Source organism: Ostrea edulis, chromosome 4, assembly GCF_947568905.1.
Source record: "Ostrea edulis chromosome 4, xbOstEdul1.1, whole genome shotgun sequence".
NCBI classification, from domain to species: domain Eukaryota; kingdom Metazoa; phylum Mollusca; class Bivalvia; order Ostreida; family Ostreidae; genus Ostrea; species Ostrea edulis.
The window spans coordinates 5,528,897-5,546,476 of record NC_079167.1 but is presented as its reverse complement, the minus strand read 5'-3'; the positions used below and the strand labels follow the sequence as shown (position 1 = coordinate 5,546,476).

General features: G+C 34.0%; 1 protein-coding gene across 2 annotated transcripts in view; it reads left to right on the top strand.

Annotated features, from left to right (window-relative positions):
• The window catches only part of LOC125668853 (sushi, von Willebrand factor type A, EGF and pentraxin domain-containing protein 1-like), a 337,072-nt gene that overhangs the window by 218,501 nt on the left and 100,991 nt on the right, over positions 1-17,580 (top strand). For both annotated transcript variants that reach the window (XM_056161741.1, XM_056161742.1), the window contains 4 exons: positions 481-608; positions 784-918; positions 10,430-10,564; positions 13,332-13,497. In XM_056161741.1, the coding sequence (XP_056017716.1) occupies positions 481-608; positions 784-918; positions 10,430-10,564; positions 13,332-13,497 (564 nt within the window). The remainder of the gene's footprint in view (positions 1-480; positions 609-783; positions 919-10,429; positions 10,565-13,331; positions 13,498-17,580) is intronic.

Here is a 17,580-nt window from a genome sequence, read left to right as displayed (position 1 = left end):
AAAGCAACCTCATGTAATGCCGTTACGCTGAAATTGTAGCCTCCGGGGCTAGTTTGGGATTACAACAGAAACACACAGGTTTAAAAACAAATTATGAATATGTCATGAGAAAAATCAAGATCAAATACCTGTTACAGCAATAGCATTTGTATGAGCATAGTGGCTATCACTATTGCTATTGAAATAAATTGTAGACTTTTACATATTGGAGTAAATATTGACCTAGTGATGGGACATATTACATGCAGTTTTTCAAGTTTATCTATAAATACGTCCAATCAAGCTCTTTAAGTTTTAAATGCAGTAGGTGTTAATCCAAGTTTATAACAGCACTTGTTTTTGTTGTTGACATGAGCTAATATTGGGGAGTGTTTTGATTCTGATGACTTTTTCTTTTATTCTAAATTGAATATGCTGTTCTAAATTTGAAGATCATGTCAGCATTTTATGGTACTGAAAAAACAATTTTTTGTTTTACAGATGCAGCGCTGGTACGCGGGGTGACACATGTGAAGTTATCCCTGATGTGTGCAGTATTATCTCCCCCTGTTCAACAACAGGCTCCTGTAAAAATGTTAATGGAACAGCATCATGTTCATGTCAGACTAGTGAGTAGCAATACTAACTCTAATAACAATATAGCATCATCAATATTTAAGTCGTATGTTACAAACAATACTGTATAGTAATATGAATGAAATCTTTGCAGTATGTCACTTTTAGTACTACATTATATTTACTAATGTGTGCTGTATGACAATGTTGTATATTTTGTTGTTTTAGACTATGCTGGAGATTCATGTCAGCTGATAAAAGACTTCTGCACAGCAACCACTAATTGTTTGTATAACAGCATGCCTAATACAGGAACTTGTACCAATCTGGAGAGTGGAGGGTTTGAATGTACATGTCAATCAGGTCAGTGACTGTCCTCTATGGCTAAGGGAGATGATTCTTTTTAAAATCATTCTATTAAGGTTATGCACAACCTTTTAAGCTCACCTGAGCTGAAAGCTCAAGTGAGCTTTTCTGATCGCCTGTTGTCCATCTGCCTGTAAACTTTTCACATTTTCAACTTCTCCAGAACCACTGGGCCAATTTCAACCAAACTTAGCTACAAAGCATCCTTGGGTGGAGGGCTTTCAAGTTTGTTCAAGTGAAGGGCCATGTCCCCTTCAAAGGGGAGATATCACAATAAATAGGGTGAGATAATTTAAATTTTTTCTCAAGAACCACTGGGCCAGAGGAGCTGAAATTTACAAGAAAGTTTCCTGACATAGCACAGGATCAGTTTTACTTACATACATACATGTATATGTAAAATATTTTAAAATCTTCTTCTCAAGAAACACTGGGCCAGAAAAGTTGAGATTTACATGAAAGCTTCCTGACACACAGATTCAAGTTTGTTAAAATCATGGCCCCTGGGGGTAGGATGGGGCCACAATAGGGGATCAAAGTTTTACATACTGATATAAAAAAAATCTTTAGAAATACTCTTCTCAAGAACCATAGGGCCAAAGAAGTGTACATTTGCATGAAAGCTGCTTAACTGTGTGCAGATTCAAGTTTGTTAAAATCATGGTCCGTGGGGGTAGAATGGGGCCACAATAGGAGATCAAAGTTTTACCTATAAATATATAGGGAGAAAATCTTTAAAAATCTTCTCAAGAACCACTAGACTAGGAAAGTACAAATTTACATGAAAGCTTCCCGACATTGTGCAGGTTCAAGTTTGTAAAAATCATGGCCCCCGGGAGTAGGTTCAGGTCACAATAGGGACCAAAGTTTTACATGCGAATATATATGGAAAATCTTTAGATATAGGCCAAGGTGACTCAGGTGAGCAATGTGGCCCATTGGCCTCTTGTTAATCATTACCTTTGAAAAGTTTTTTTCTGAACCAAGCTGCTAATGATAGTTTTGCTCAAGCTTGTGTATTGCTTAGGAACTATACTGCTCAGGTGAGTGATATGGCCCATGCGTCTCTTGTTATTTTTACTTGCCAAAACCAGGAACTATCAAAGTATGATAATTCTAAAATTACCCTGGTAATATATCTCAAGTTTTTTATACCCCCCGCAACAAGTTGTGTGGGGGGGGGGTATACCTGTCTGTCCGGCCGGCCGTCCGTCCGTCTGTAGACGCAATGGTTTCCGGGCTCTAAAGCATTATCCTTTCCACCTACCGTCACCATATCATAGATATGGACTACCCATGGGATGAAGATGTTCCCTATCGATTTTGGGGTCAAAAGGTCAAGTGCACTGGACATTGAAGTAGCAATATGGTTTCCGGGCTCTAAAGCGTTATCCTTTCCACCTACAGTCACCATATCATACATATGGACTACCCATGGGATGAAGATGTTCCCTATCGATTTTGGGGTCAAAAGGTCAAAGGTCACACGCACTGGACATCGAAGTAGCAATATGGTTTCCATTTAAATTCTTTAACGGCTTTTTTCATCGCATGGAGATGCTGTGTTCCTAGATAATCCATTTCTTCCTACAAACGAGAATACCCAAAGTTTGTCATGCCATTTGTTTTTTACACTCAGAAAAGAGGTAGTTTATTCTTAGTGAGCATTGCTCACAGTACCTCTTGTTTTTTAAGAAACATGATAGGATGTAAGTTGTGGGACCTGAAATGTATCGAACAATTTTGTAATATTGAGAATCACTTTTTAATGCTTTGGAAACCCTAGAATTCTTCTCAAAGCTATCGGGATTAAAAATAAACAGCTCAAAAACAAAAATTATATGGATCGGAGCAAAAAAAAATTCTGCTCATGTCTATCATCACCCAAGATGGAAACTAGACTGGGGATCCACAAGTTTCACTCTCCTAGGAATACATTTTTCAGTTGATCTAGAAAGAGTTGTAGAATTAAATTTTAGTCCTCAGATTCCTACTATTCATGCAATGATAAAGCAGTGGAGTAGAAGGATTTTAACACCTATAGGAAGAGTCACAGTCTTTAAAACGCTTCTCCTCCCAAAACTTAATCACTAATTTTCTGCACTACCAAATCCCAGTCAAGAAATCATAAACTCATTAACACAGGAACTCTTTAGATTTATATGGAAAGCAAAATGTGATAAAGTTAAAAGAGTAACGGTTACTCAAAAATGCATGTTGGGTGGGCTTAACATGACCAATATAAATAATTTCATAATATCTTTAAAGTGCTTGTGGATTCAAAAAGTATTAACATGCAACCAATCCTGGATAAACATTTTTGAAGCTTCTTATGGAAAAGGAGTAGTGAATAAAATCTTAGGTTTTGGGGATGAATATTTATATTGTCTGCTAAAAAATACTTTTAATCCATTTTGGACTGATGTTTTTACTTCATGGTTGAAGGTAATGAGTTTACACTTGGCATTGAATTCTCGGACACAAACCAATTTTGTAAATGTTCCAATATAGTACAATTCAAAAGTTAAAGTTGGCAAGTCATACATGTATGTGTTTGCAAACAAGTGGTATGAAAAAGGTGTCAAGACAGTCAATGATTTTGTAGACTCTAACGGTGTTTTTCTAACAATGGATAGATTGGGAAAAAAATTGATATTGATCATTTTTGTTTTATGCAATACAACAGTATTATAAAATCTATTTCTACGATGGCAAAAAAAAAACTGTGTGTGTCAAAAGAGTTGAGAAAATATGTTAATGGTCCATCCACACCTTTTCACTATGAAGATATACTATTGCATAAGAAATGCACAACTTATATATATAAGAACATTACTTATATAGAAGAAATTCCGACTTCAATTGCTAAATGGAATTCCTGTCCATTTTTGAGGGGCTATAGAGATATCATTACCAAAGAAGTTTTTGAAATGTGTTTTAAATTAACGTCAGATTCAGCAGCACAATGGTTGCAATACAGAATTCTACATAGAATTATACCTGTTAAAAGTTACTTGAAAAAAAATCAAAGTTGTGGATAATGGTATTTGCTCATTTTGTGGACACAGCTCTGAAAACATTGAACATATTTTTGTGTTTTGCGACAAAATAGGAACTTTGTGGAACCAACTAAGCTTACATATTTATGAGGAAACAACAAATAGAATTGGTTTCAATGTATCTAATATTATTTTTGGTGATTGTCCATTACAAAATTCCAACAAAGTAATAAATTTCATAATTTTTTATACCAAACAATATATATATTTATGTTGCAAACAAAACAGATTACCATCTTTTGAGGGTGTATTACAATTTAATATATTAGGATGAAATTGACCATTGTATATTTTCAAAAAACTGTAATTTTAAAAAATTCAGTACAATCTGGGCTGTATGAAAAAATATTTTTGATTAATGCCTTTCCACTCTTTACTTGGTACTGTCAACCTTAATATGTTTTTATAACTAAACTATGTGTGTGAATGTATGTATGAATTTTATTATCAAATACTAAAATTTGCAAATAAAAAAAAATTATTTAAGGTGAACAATATAAAGTCAGATTTAAACCACCTCTATCCTAGGTTCAGAATTTACAGTAAATATGAGTGTACTCACGTAAGCCTTACCTGTGTGCAAGAGTGAATCTGGATTTAAACTTCTAACAGATCTCAGGTGGATTTACATCTACAGAGACTGTGTTCTGCTTCTGCCTGAGTAAAGTGTTTTGATAACATAATTGCCAGCATTCTTTAGATCTTGAGGAAGCCCAGTCAACCAGAGTTTTCATATCATAGACCTGTCCGAAACTGCTACTTTCTCATTATTCAAAAAGTCCCTCTGAACAATGCAATTTATCATTGTATTTTTTAGGCTTTTTTTGTCGACATGTATTATAAATGACACAATCAGAAATAAAACACACCAAACAATGATTGCACATGAATTCCTAAAACATATAACTTATTGAAATAATTTTTATTAATAATGTTTAATAACTTTACATTTATACATTGAGCAATTGAGAGGGAGAAAGAGGGGAGGGATGTAGACTGTGCCAGCTACTGTTAAGGATACCACAATTATACAAATACTATGACCACAGAAATTCTACAGACCACCCTGAGACACTTCATGTGTATATCAAAAGTATATACAACAACATGATGTCACGCCAGGTACACAACAATGACCATAGATAAGCTCCTCTCACAACCAGTGATATGTGAAGAAATCATATGGTATTTTTGTTGGGTCTTTAAATGCAAATTTATGGAATTATAAATACCCTTACCCATTGGAGCACATATATATGGCAAGCCCTTTTACTATTTATTCATAAAATAAGATATCTCTTTAAATAAGAGAGATATCTTTATTGGTTAAAGAGATATCTCTATAAGTTAGAGAGACATGTTTTTATGCTAGGGAGATATCTCTTTTGTTTAAAGAGATATCTCTTTAAACAAAAGAGATATCTCTTTTGATTAAAGAGATATCTCTTTAAGCAAATGAGATATCTCTTTACGCTTGGGAGATATCTCTTTCTCTTTGAGAGATATCTCTCAAAGCTAGAGAGATATCTCTCAGAGAGAAAGAGATATCTCTCTATCAATGTAAAAAGAGATATCTCTTGAAGTTAGATAAAATCAACAATTTGGGAATTGTTTACAAGCGATAAAACAACTTTATCTTAAAATTTTGCATTATGAATTGATTAATCGAATTTAGTTAAACGTTAGTATAAGAATTTACAAGGCATTTTACAAGAATTTTGAAATTTTGGCAATAACAGAAGTGATAGCGAGCAGTGACACCTAACGTATGGGTAGCGAATGAAAAGAACACACGTGGTTTATCATCCACCCCCAACCCACCCATCCCACCCCACCCCCCACCCCGGTAGCAAAAAGTCATTAACGCACATGTACACGTATTTACACATAATACCGTGTATGTGTGTACTTAAAACAAGGAGTGTGATATGTATAAAACAATAATAATTCATGATCTTATTTAGTCAACAAGTTAAACAACTTTTGTCTGATTTATCATTTTTTAACTAACAGGAGACTTAGTAACCGCAACACTCCAATCCTAAATTCCTAAACTTCTGTCAGTTAATTTTTAAACTAAATACTTGTATAGCTTAACATTTGACTTAATAATGAGATGACTTTTAATTCCATTCAAGCATAAATTCTGTGTTAGCTTTTTAGCTACTTCATATATTATGAAATAAATCTGTTAATTCCTTTTACTATTGGTCGTCAACTTCACCCTAGTTAACATAGGTTTTGTTTCAATCTTTCTTTCCTGCTGTATCTCTTCAGTTTCAACACTAATCCGCAGGATATCGGTAAATGTACTAACTTTCTCATAGATTCATCCCAAATGAGGCAAAACTTTTTTCTACACAGGACCCAAATATATGGCAAGCCCTTTTACTATTTATTCGAAAAATAAGATATCTCTTTGAATTAAAGAGATATCTCTTATTTTAAAGAGATATCTCTTTAAAATGAGAGATATCTCTTAATCTTAAGAGATATCTCTCTAAATAAGAGATATCTCTTTCACTTAGAGAGATATCTCTTTCATTTAGAGAGATATCTCTTAAAGTAATAGAGATATCTCTTTCACTCAGAAAGATATCTCTTTTACCTTTAGAGGTATCTCTTACACTTAAAGAGATATCTCTTTCACTTTAAGAGATATCTCTTTCACGTAGAGAGATATCTCTTATACTTTAAGATATATCTCTTTCACTTAAAGAGATATCTCTTTTACTCTGAGAGATATCTCTTTTACTTTGAGAGATATCTCCTTCACTTAAAGAGATATCTCTCTAAGAATTCCTAGAGAGATATCTTTCAAAGTATAAGAGATATCTCTTTAATCGTTGAAAAAGAGATATCTCTCAAAGAGAAAGAGATATCTCTTTCCGATATTTTTATTAGTTTGAATACTTAAGTACTCCTCCCTTAAATGGAAGCCCGCCAAAGCAAATCTTACCATGGTGGCTGGGGTGTTGCTAAAACGCGGAACGGAAAACGGAAACTATATGCAATAATGTCATGAGGAGGTCAACATTTTGCAAAATTAAAAGGCTTATTTTGAACAAGGAATGCAGAAATTACAGATAGAACAGGAAGTCATCCTCAGAATCCACCATTTCATATTGATACCTCATACTAAAGCATTATTATTTATTTTTGCACGGTGTGTTTTGTGGATGAATGTACCAACAGGCACTTGCTTAATATTTTGCATATAGTAAGTTTTAATAGAAATATTAAGCAAGCGCCTATTGGCACCATCTTTTCCCCCGGCTTTGTCACACACACACCCCCCCCCCCCCCTTAGATTTTGACAGTATGTTGTTTCACAAATGAAGAAAAAATAAATAAGGCAACATACTGAAAAGACTTCAATTATAATTTATTACTTTATTCTGGCTGGTATGGTAAGAAAAGATTTTATGACCCCATCCAATGAATAAAAGGTACACCCCCTCCCCCGAAAACAACATTGTAAAAGATAAAATAATTCTTTGAACAATTTTCCCCAAACATAGCCTTTTTAAATCGAACGTGATTTTAATCGAACTACATATGTTTAAGATAAGTGAATTTGAATTTAGTTCTACACCTGGTACAATATACATTTTTGTATCAAATCAAATTTTAAAGCGAACGAGTCCGGCGAAGAAACAAGTTTTGCCTCATTTGGGATGAATCTATGCAAAAGTTCGTACATTTACCGATATCCTGCGGATTAGTGTTGAAACTTAAGAGATACAGCAGGAAAGAAAGATTGAAACAAAACCAATGTTAACTAGGGTGAAGTTTACGACCAATAGTAAGAGGGATTAACAGATTTATTTCATAATATCTGAAGTAGTTAAAAACCTAACACAGAATTTATGCTTGAATGGAATTAAAAGTCATCTCATTCTTAATCCAAATGATAAGCTATACAAGTTTTTAGTTTAAAAATTAACTGCCAGAAGTCCTCCCTATTTAGGAGTGCTACGGTTACTAAGTCTCCTGTTAGTTAAAAAATGATAAATCAGACAAAAGATGTTTAACTTGTTGACTAAATAAGATCATGAATTATTATTGTTTTATACATATCACATTCCTTGTTGTAAGTACACACATACACGGTATTATGTGTAAATACATGTACATGTGCGTTAATGACTTTTTGCCACGGGGGGGGGGGGGGGGGTAAACCACGTGTGTTCTTTTCATTCTCTACCCATAGGTTTGGTGTCACTGCTCGCTAACACCCCTGTCATTGCCAAAATTTCGAAATTCTTGTAAAATGCCTTGTAAATTCTTATACTAACGTTTAACTAAATTCGCTTAATCAATTTATGATGTAAAATTTTATGATAAAGTTGTTTGATCGCTTGTAAACAATTCCCAAATTGACCCCCCTCCCGATTTTTACCGTTATCTTATCTACACTAATCATTCTCATTCTTAAATTTCGTTCCGTTCCGTTTTCCATTCCGCGTTTTAGCAACACCCTGATGGTTGCAATCCCGAGCGAAGATTTTGCTTTTACCGCATGTGAAATGTATACAAGTAGCAAAAAACAAACACAATGAATTGATAAAATATGCGTACTAGACTAGATTTCGCCTCTCGGCAACTTGATAATGTTACCCCAACCACCTCTTCAACCTTTTCCGCCATTTAAACACTAGAAGTATTTTGCTTGGTTAAAAAATAGGGTTACATCATTTCAATGACAATGCAACAGGGAGAAGTCATTATGATCACCGGGGCAAAAATCTAAAGAGATATCTCTTTAGGTTAAAAAGATATCTCTTTTTGAAAATTTAAAGAGATATCTCTCTAACTTCAAGAGATATCTCTTTTTACATTGATAGAGAGATATCTCTTTACGCTAGAGAGATATCTCTTTCACTTTGAGAGATATATCTTTAGCTTTGAGAGATATCTCTAAAAGAGAAAGAGATATCTCCCAAGCGTAAAGAGATATCTCCCAAGCGTAGAGATATCTCTTTAAACAAAAGAGATATCTCTTTTGTTTAAAGAGATATCTCCCAAGCGCAAAAATATATCTCTCTAACTTACAGAGATGTCTCCTTAACCAAAAGAGATATCTCTCTTATTTAAAGAGATATCTTATTTTACGAATAAATAGTAAAAGGGCTTGCCATACAAATGAGGCAAAACTTTTTTCTTCACCGGACTCGTTCACTTTAAAGTTTGATTTGATACATAAATGTATATTGTACCAGGTGTAGAACTAAATTCAAATTCACTTATCTTAAACATATGTAGTTATATTAAAAGCACGTTCGATTTAAAAAGGCTATGTTTGGGGAAAATTGTTCAAAAAATTATTTTATCTTTTACAATGTTGTTTTCGGGGGAGGGGGTGTACCTTTTATTCATTGGATGGGGTCATAAAATCTTTTCTTTCCATACCAGCCAGAATAAAGTAATAAATTATAATTCAAGTATTTTTCAGTATGTTACCTTATTTATTTTTTCTTCATTTGTGAAACAACATACTGTCAAAATCTGGGGGGGGGGGGGGGGGTGCATGGTGACAAAGCCGGGAAAAAAGATGGTGCCAATAGGCGCTTGCTTAATATTTTTTATTAAAACTTACTATATGCAAAATATTAAGCAAGTGCCTGTTGGTACATTCATCCGCAAAACACACCGTGTAAAAATACATTTTAATGCTTTAGTATGAGGTATCAGTATGAAATGGTGGATTCTGAGGATGACTTCCTGTTCTATCTGTAATTTCTGCATTCCTTGTTCAAAATAAGCCTTTTGATTTTGCAAAATGTTGACCTCATGACATTATTGCATATATTTTCCGTTTTCCGTTCCATTTTCCGTTCCGCGTTTTAGCAACACCCCAGCCATCATGGTAAGATTTGCTTTGGCGGGCTTCCGTTTTAGGGAGGAGTACTTAAGTATTCAAACTAATAAAAATATTGGAAAGAGATATCTCTTTCTCTTTGAGAGATATCTCTTTTTCAACGATTAAAGAGATATCTGTTATACTTTGAAAGATATCTCTCTAGGAATTCTTAGAGAGATATCTCTTTAAGTGAAGGAGATATCTCTCAAAGTAAAAGAGATATCTCTCAGAATAAAAGAGATATCTCTCTAAGTGAAAGAGATACCTCTTAAAGTATAAGATATATCTCTTTAATTCAGAGAGATATCTTATTTTTCGAATAAATAGTAAAAGGGCAAGCCATACATATATTCAAATTCTGGTAAATTATCAGTTATCTTTTACTGACTATTGAAATAAAAAAATTGTTGAAGGTCGATGGTATCAAAAATTTTTCAAATAGTTGTTTATTCCATGATATCCCTGGCTAATGATAATAGAATAAGATTGCCACGGCTGAACCTCTAGCTGACTGGAGGATGTGAGGCACCGTATTTTGTGAAATATGATACTCAGTTTTAATTTGTTTCTGTATTATTTTATGTAGGTTACTCAGGAACTTCTTGTCAAACTCAGACTACCTTGTGTTCCACATTGAACTGTGGCAGTGCAATGTGCAATGAGGAAATAGGTTGTTACTGTCCAGAAGGGAAAGTCTTGGCAGAGAATAAAGCTTGTAAAAGTGAGTACTGTATACTAAGATTTGTTTGTCTCTGTTTTAGTTTTTACCCCTTTCAACCCTGCTCTTTGATTGTCCCATGACTTACCGTATATACTCGCCTATAAGTAAGATTTTTTAAAGTTAAAAATGAAGTGAAAGTTAGGGGTCCGATTTATAGGCGAGACATATTGTCAGGTGGGGTTTTTTTTTTTCAGGGCAAAAATTTCTTCGATAGTTTGGACGCCATTACAAGTAACTTGTCAAATTTGGACTTCAGATCTTGACTACACAGTTCGATTTAATTTTTTATTAGAGTTAACTAAAAATAAATATACAAAGTTAAAAAAAAAACCTGGAGACCAACACGATTAGACACGGAGGCTGATGTTGCTTCGGAAGCTTCTTCTTTTTTCTGGTTCCAATTCCTAATCGCTATGAGCAAATAAAGCATGAATTGCCGCTAATTTCTCCACTGAAAGTTGCACAGTGATCTTATAGGACATCTTCGTCGGGATACAATATGGCTTTGACTGATTCATTTTTAATGTTCAAATACGTAGCTCGGGTAATTATCGTCTCTTAATCTAAATAAAAATTCAGAGAAGTTATCTTTGCGGTAAATGAATGGGGCTGATACGCTTGCTGTTAATTGCTATCAATACATTCTGGTCTCGGATACCCAGGTAATTCGCTGGGTTAAAGCTATCAATCAGGACCTGAGCTATTGTCTATTATATGATTAACAAGCGGTGTGTGTTTTTATCCTTGTCCAGATAAATTTTAAGGGAGGAGGCTTAGAAATGGGTCTTTTAGCCTATGAAGTACATGTCACAGACGATCAACACTTAAGTGAATAACTGAATATGCTCAGAATATACACAAGGAAATTTTAAGTTTTAATGGATATCATATGCATGCATTATTCAATCACCTCATTTCATAGAATCATATAGTTAGCCTTATTTCGCATGCATGGATTTTAGATACTAATTGAACTTTAGCAATGAAACTCTACAGACAAAAGTTTTTATCAGAAAGGATGATCGTATTGTTTAAGTCCAAAAGTCATATTGTAAGAATTTCTTTGAAAGGCTGGCATAGCTAAATCCCTGTGCTTGAGATAAATCAAACAACAATGTTTTTCCTACATGTCATTAACAATGCATTCCGATGAGGGCACTGAAATCACAAAGAGATACTTTCAATAGAAATATGAGGATGACATCAGCAGTCCCCCTCATTCACGTTTTATAATGATCTCGCTAAGTTTTTTAGCAGTCCTGTAGACTTGAGTTATGGAGATTCACCTGTGTAATGTGATGTATGAAAAGAATGACTTGGTTTTTTTTCTGATTGGAATGAAAACAAATTTACTGGATATATTTATAGCCATCTTAAATCAGAGATATTAATTTCCTTCATCTCTCCACCAGGGCCGTAAATTACATAGAGGCGGAGGAGGCAGCTGCCTCCTCCAACTTTTGAGCCAAAAAAAATTAAAATTTAAAGTTCATTAGAATTTATGTTGTTTCCAATAACTAAGAACATGATACCTCCCTTAAAAAGCATTCCAAATCTTTCTTTTAGAATGAGTTAGTCAAGTAACATCTTAGAAGGCCCTAGAATCAAGGATTTTGCACGAAACGTGTTCAGTGTGCACAAAATGTGCTCAGCGTCTGGGGGCCTGGGCGGCCCCCAGACCCCCGCCTAATTTCCTGTCTCCTCCAAATTGAAGGTTAATTTACGGCCCTGTCCACTGTCGAGGTTAAAGTAAAACAACCAGTTTGGGCAAATAACCATGATTTATATACATAACAAAGTCAAAGCGTAAGACAAAATAAGTACATAGAGCAAAACAAAGCGAAATCATGGTTAACCTAATCTATTTCTACGGTTTAAGTTATATAATAATTTTTAAAAAAAATTAGTATTATAGACACATTGCAATAATTCCTTGTTTGGAAAAAAATATGGCACAAAAACTGTATAAACTGCGTGGCCTTGCTGAGAAAGGTTGCGTGGCCTTTGCCCTTGATGAATTTTTCCAAAGGGATGCTAATCTAGAATTTGAAATGCCGAAGTAGGAAAGGTTATGAACGTTGATTGGATAATTAAATTGTTATGATTTGATTGATTGATGTTTTCCGCCACACTCAACAATGTACAAGTTACAATTGTATTTGGTGGCACCCAGTTTTTATTGGTGGAAGAGAGAACCCAGATAAAATGTACCTGGGAAGAGACCACCGACCTTCCGAAAGTAAACTGGGACACTTTCTCACTTATCGGCGCGAGCAGGAGTCGAACCCGCGCCGACAGAGGTGAGAGGCCGTGTGATTTTGAGCGTGATGCTCTAACCACTCAGCCACGGAGGCCCCGTTATGATTTGAAATAAGATAATTAATAAATATGATTGATAGAAAGGGGATCTCCCAGGAGGCGCAATCAATTGTCCCTACAGGGGGGTGTCATAGACAGATCAAAATAGTAACATCTGATACTGAATAAAAGACAACATTTGATTGGTTGATAAATATAGATGATAGGAATAGCTACCGAAAAGTGAATGGGGCAGAGAAGTGTAAAATGATAATCATTAAATTAATTTAATAATATATTGTAAAAATTGCTGTCAAGAGGCAAACTATAGAGGAAGGTGGGTGAATGTTAATCAGTGCAACATTCGTATTGCACTATATGGGGGTAAATAACTTACCAGTATGAGATGATGGTATATATATTTCCACACTGATCAGATCATGTTGATGTTGCTTTCTTTTTGTTTTAGGTCCGTCAAGCGATTTTGATATGTTATTTGATATCCAGATGGGAGATGAGGGGGCATCTACTAAAGCTGTCTTACCTGATGTCTCCAGTGATTTGTCTTTCATGTTGTGGGTTAGATTCAGTAAAGATCAAAAGGAAACTGAAGATGCTGTGCTGTTAAAACTTGGGTAACATATTTTACCACCACATCTTTCTTATCAGAAATAGACTGTTTACAAAAAATATAGCAAAACAGAGCATTAATTTGCGACAAGAAAAATGCATGTATACCTAGTGATGGGAATCGATGAGGATTTCTTTCGTCGATGATTGGTTTACTGTAACCAACTGATAATTGATTATACTGAGCAAAGCTCGGATGGGCCAAAAGTTCGTCCGTGAAGCAAGCCTCTAAAGATAACACGTATGTAAAAGGAAAAATGAGAAAATCAGCAAATGAATGAAGATAATCTCTACATACGTTCACTGAAAATTTTGTGATCCATATGGGCGTCACCATTTTGTTTTGTTCATTAGTTGCTTCTACAGTTATAATTCATTTAATTTTGAATGCCAAAAATAGGAGACTGATGTGCAGTATGTAATCAAACACTCAGTTTGTTAAAATTGAATATTATAATTATCAATGCCACAGTTTTTAGCCAATCATCAAATAGAAAAACAATAATGCGATTAAATAAATGAATGAGTTCATGAGTTTCTTTGAATAAAAATATACTATATTTTTACTTTTACTGTTTTACCACTTTGAATTTGTTGATTTATTTTGTTAGTCTAGATTCTAAATTGCAAACGGGATGTATTGTTGTTGTTTATAATTGTTTGATTTGTTGAGAGAAAAAAGTCCAGGCTAAATGTGACATCACAATGCACGGTTTACGTTGGCAAACGTTATATTTCCCACGGTAAATGAATAGGCGGATTTTATATTTATCCTCCTATATTCCCCCTTTAATAACTCGCTCCAATGATTACACAATTGAGTCATGTGATTTGCTCTTCATCAGCTGGAAAATGATAGGGACTACCCATAATGCTTCCAGAAAAATGTCGCCGTCACTGCGGTATTATGGCAAGCCCTTTTACTATTTATTCGAAAAATAAGATATCTCTTTAAATTAAAGAGATATCTCTTATTTTAAGAGATATCTCTTTAAAATGAGAGATATCTCTTAACCTTAAGAGATATCTCTTTCACTTAGAGAGATATCTCTTTCACTTAGAGAGATATCTCTTTTACTTTTAGAGATATCTCATTCACTGAGAGAGATATTTCTTTCACTGAGAGAGATATCTCTTATACTTTTAGAGATATCTCTTACACTTAAAGAGATATCTCTTTCATTTTAAGAGATATCTCTTTCACTTAAAGAGATATCTCTTTTACTCTGAAAGATATCTCTTTCACTTTGAAAGATATCTCCTTCACTTAAAGAGATATCTCTCTAAGATTCCTAGAGAGATATCTCTCAAAGTGTAAGAGATATCTCTTTAATCGTTGAAAAAGGGATATCTCTCAAAGAGAAAGAGATATCTCTTTCCAATATTTTTATTAGTTTGAATACATAAGGAATTCTCCCTAAAACGGAAGCCCGCTAAAGCAAATCTTACCATGATTGGCTGGCGTGTTGCTAAAATGTGGAACGGTAAACGGAACGGAAAACGGAAAATATATTCTGCAATAATGTTATGAAGAGTTCAGCATTTTGCAAAATCAAAAGGTTTATTATGAACAAGGAATGCAAAAATTACAGAGAAACAGGAAGTCATCCTCAGAATTCACCATTTCATATTGATACCTCATACTAATGCATTATTACAGAGTGTATGTATTTTTACACTGTGTATTTTGTGGATGAATGTACCAACAGGTGCTTGCTTAATAATTTGCATTGTAATTTTTTTATTAAAAATATCAAGCAAGCGCCTGTTGGCATCATCCGCTTTGTAATCCCCCCCCCCCCCCCCCCCCCCCCAGTATGTTGTTTCACAAATGAAGAAAAAAAGGAATAAGTTAAAATACTGAAAAAGACTTGAATTACAATTGCACCCCCTTTTAAATCCTATTACTTTGTTCTGGCTGGTATCGTAAGAAACGATTTTAAGAGCCCATCCAATGAATAAAATGTACATCCCCCGAAAACAAAATCGTAAAAGATAAAATAATTTTTTGAACAATTTTCCCCAAACATAGCCTTTTTAAATCGAACGTGCTTTTAATCGAACTACATACATGTATGTATAAGATAACTGAATTTGAATTTAGTTCTACACCTGGTACAATATACATTTATGTATCACATCAAATTTTAAAGCGAATGAGTCCGGTGTAGAAAAAAGTTTTGCCTCATTTGGGATGAATCTATGTGAAAGTTTGTACAGTTACCGATATCCTGTGGATTAGTGTTGAAATTTAAGAGATACAGCGCGAAAGAAAGATTGAAACAGAACCAATGTTAACTAGGGTAAAGTTTACGACCAATAGTAAGAGGAATTAACAGATTTATTTCATAATATATGAAGTAGCTAAAAAGCTAACACAGAATTTATGCTTGAGTGGAATTAAAAGTCATCTCATTATTAATCCAAATGTTAAGCTATACAAGTATTTAGTTTAGAAATTAGCTGCCAGAAGTCCTCCCTATTTAGGATTGGAGTGCTGCGGTTACTAAGTCTCCTGTTAGTTAAAAAATAATAAATCAAACACAAGATGTTTAATTTGTTGACTAAATAAGATAATTATAATAATAATGATGTCCTTTATTTAAACAGGATAGCACAATTAGTTTAAAACTAGTTTACATTGTGGTGCTGAAAACATATATACAGACAGCAGTATTATACAGATACAATATAAAATAGTATATGAAGGTATATTGTATACATACATGTACGCTATTTACATATTTAAAACTGAAAATAAAACAAAATAAATAAATAAACAAATAAAAATAAAACTGAAAATAATCAAAAACAAATCTATATGGTTTTAATTTCCCGAATGAAAAAAAATTTCTAAGATAAGCGGATTTAAAAGTTTCCAATGTTGGGTAATATTTTTAAAATTCTGGTACATTATTCCATAACTGCGAGAACTAAATAAGGTAATGAATTATTATTGTTTTATACATATCACAGCCCCTGTTGTAAGTACACACATGCACATACACGGTATTATGTGTAAATACATGTACATGTGCGTTAATGACGTTTTGCCACGGGGAGGGGGGGGGGTATAAACCACGTGTGTTCTTTTCATTTTCTACCCATAGGTGTCACTGCTCGCTAACACCTCTGTCAATGCCGAAATTTCAAAATTCTTGTGAAATGCTTTGTAAATTCTTATACTAACGTTTAACTAAATTCGCTTAATCAATTTATGATGTAAAATTTTAAGATAAAGTTGTTTGATCGCTTGTAAACAATTCCCAAGTTGTTGATTTTAATCAAAATGACCCCCCCCCTCCTCCGATTTTTACCGTTATCTTATCTACACTAATCATTCTCATTCTTAAATTTCGTTCCGTTCCGTTTTCCATTCCGCGTTTTAGCAACACCCTGATGGCTGCAATCCCAGGCGAAGATTTTGCTTTTACCGCATGTGAAATATATACAGGTAGCAAAAAACAAACACAATAAATTGATGAAATATGCTTGCTTGACTAGATTTCGCCTCTCGGCAACTTGATAATGTTACCCCAACCACCTCTTCAACCTTTCCCGCCATTTAAACACTAGAAGTATTTTCCTTGGTTAAAAAATAGGGTTATATCATTTCAATGACAATGCAACAGGGAGAAGTCATTATGATCACCGGGGGGAAAATCTAAAGAGATATCTCTTTAGGTTAAAGAGATATCTCTTTTCCAAAATTTAAAGAGATATCTCTCTAACTTCAAGAGATATCTCTTTTTACATTGATAGAGAGATATCTCTTTACGCTAGAGAAATATCTCTTTCACTTTGAGAGATATCTCTTTAACTTTGAGAGATATCTCTCAAAGAGAAAGAGATATCTCCCAAGCGTAAAGAGATATCTCCCAAGCGTAAAGAGATATCTCTTTAAACAAAAGAGATATCTCTTTAAACAAAAGAGATATCTCCCAAGCGTAAAAAGATATCTCTCTAACTTACAGAGATGTTTCTTTAACCAAAAGAGATATCTCTCTTATTTAAAGAGATATCTTATTTTAGGAATAAATAGTAAAAGGGCTTGCCATACGGTATACTTCATTGACAACCCCGTAGAT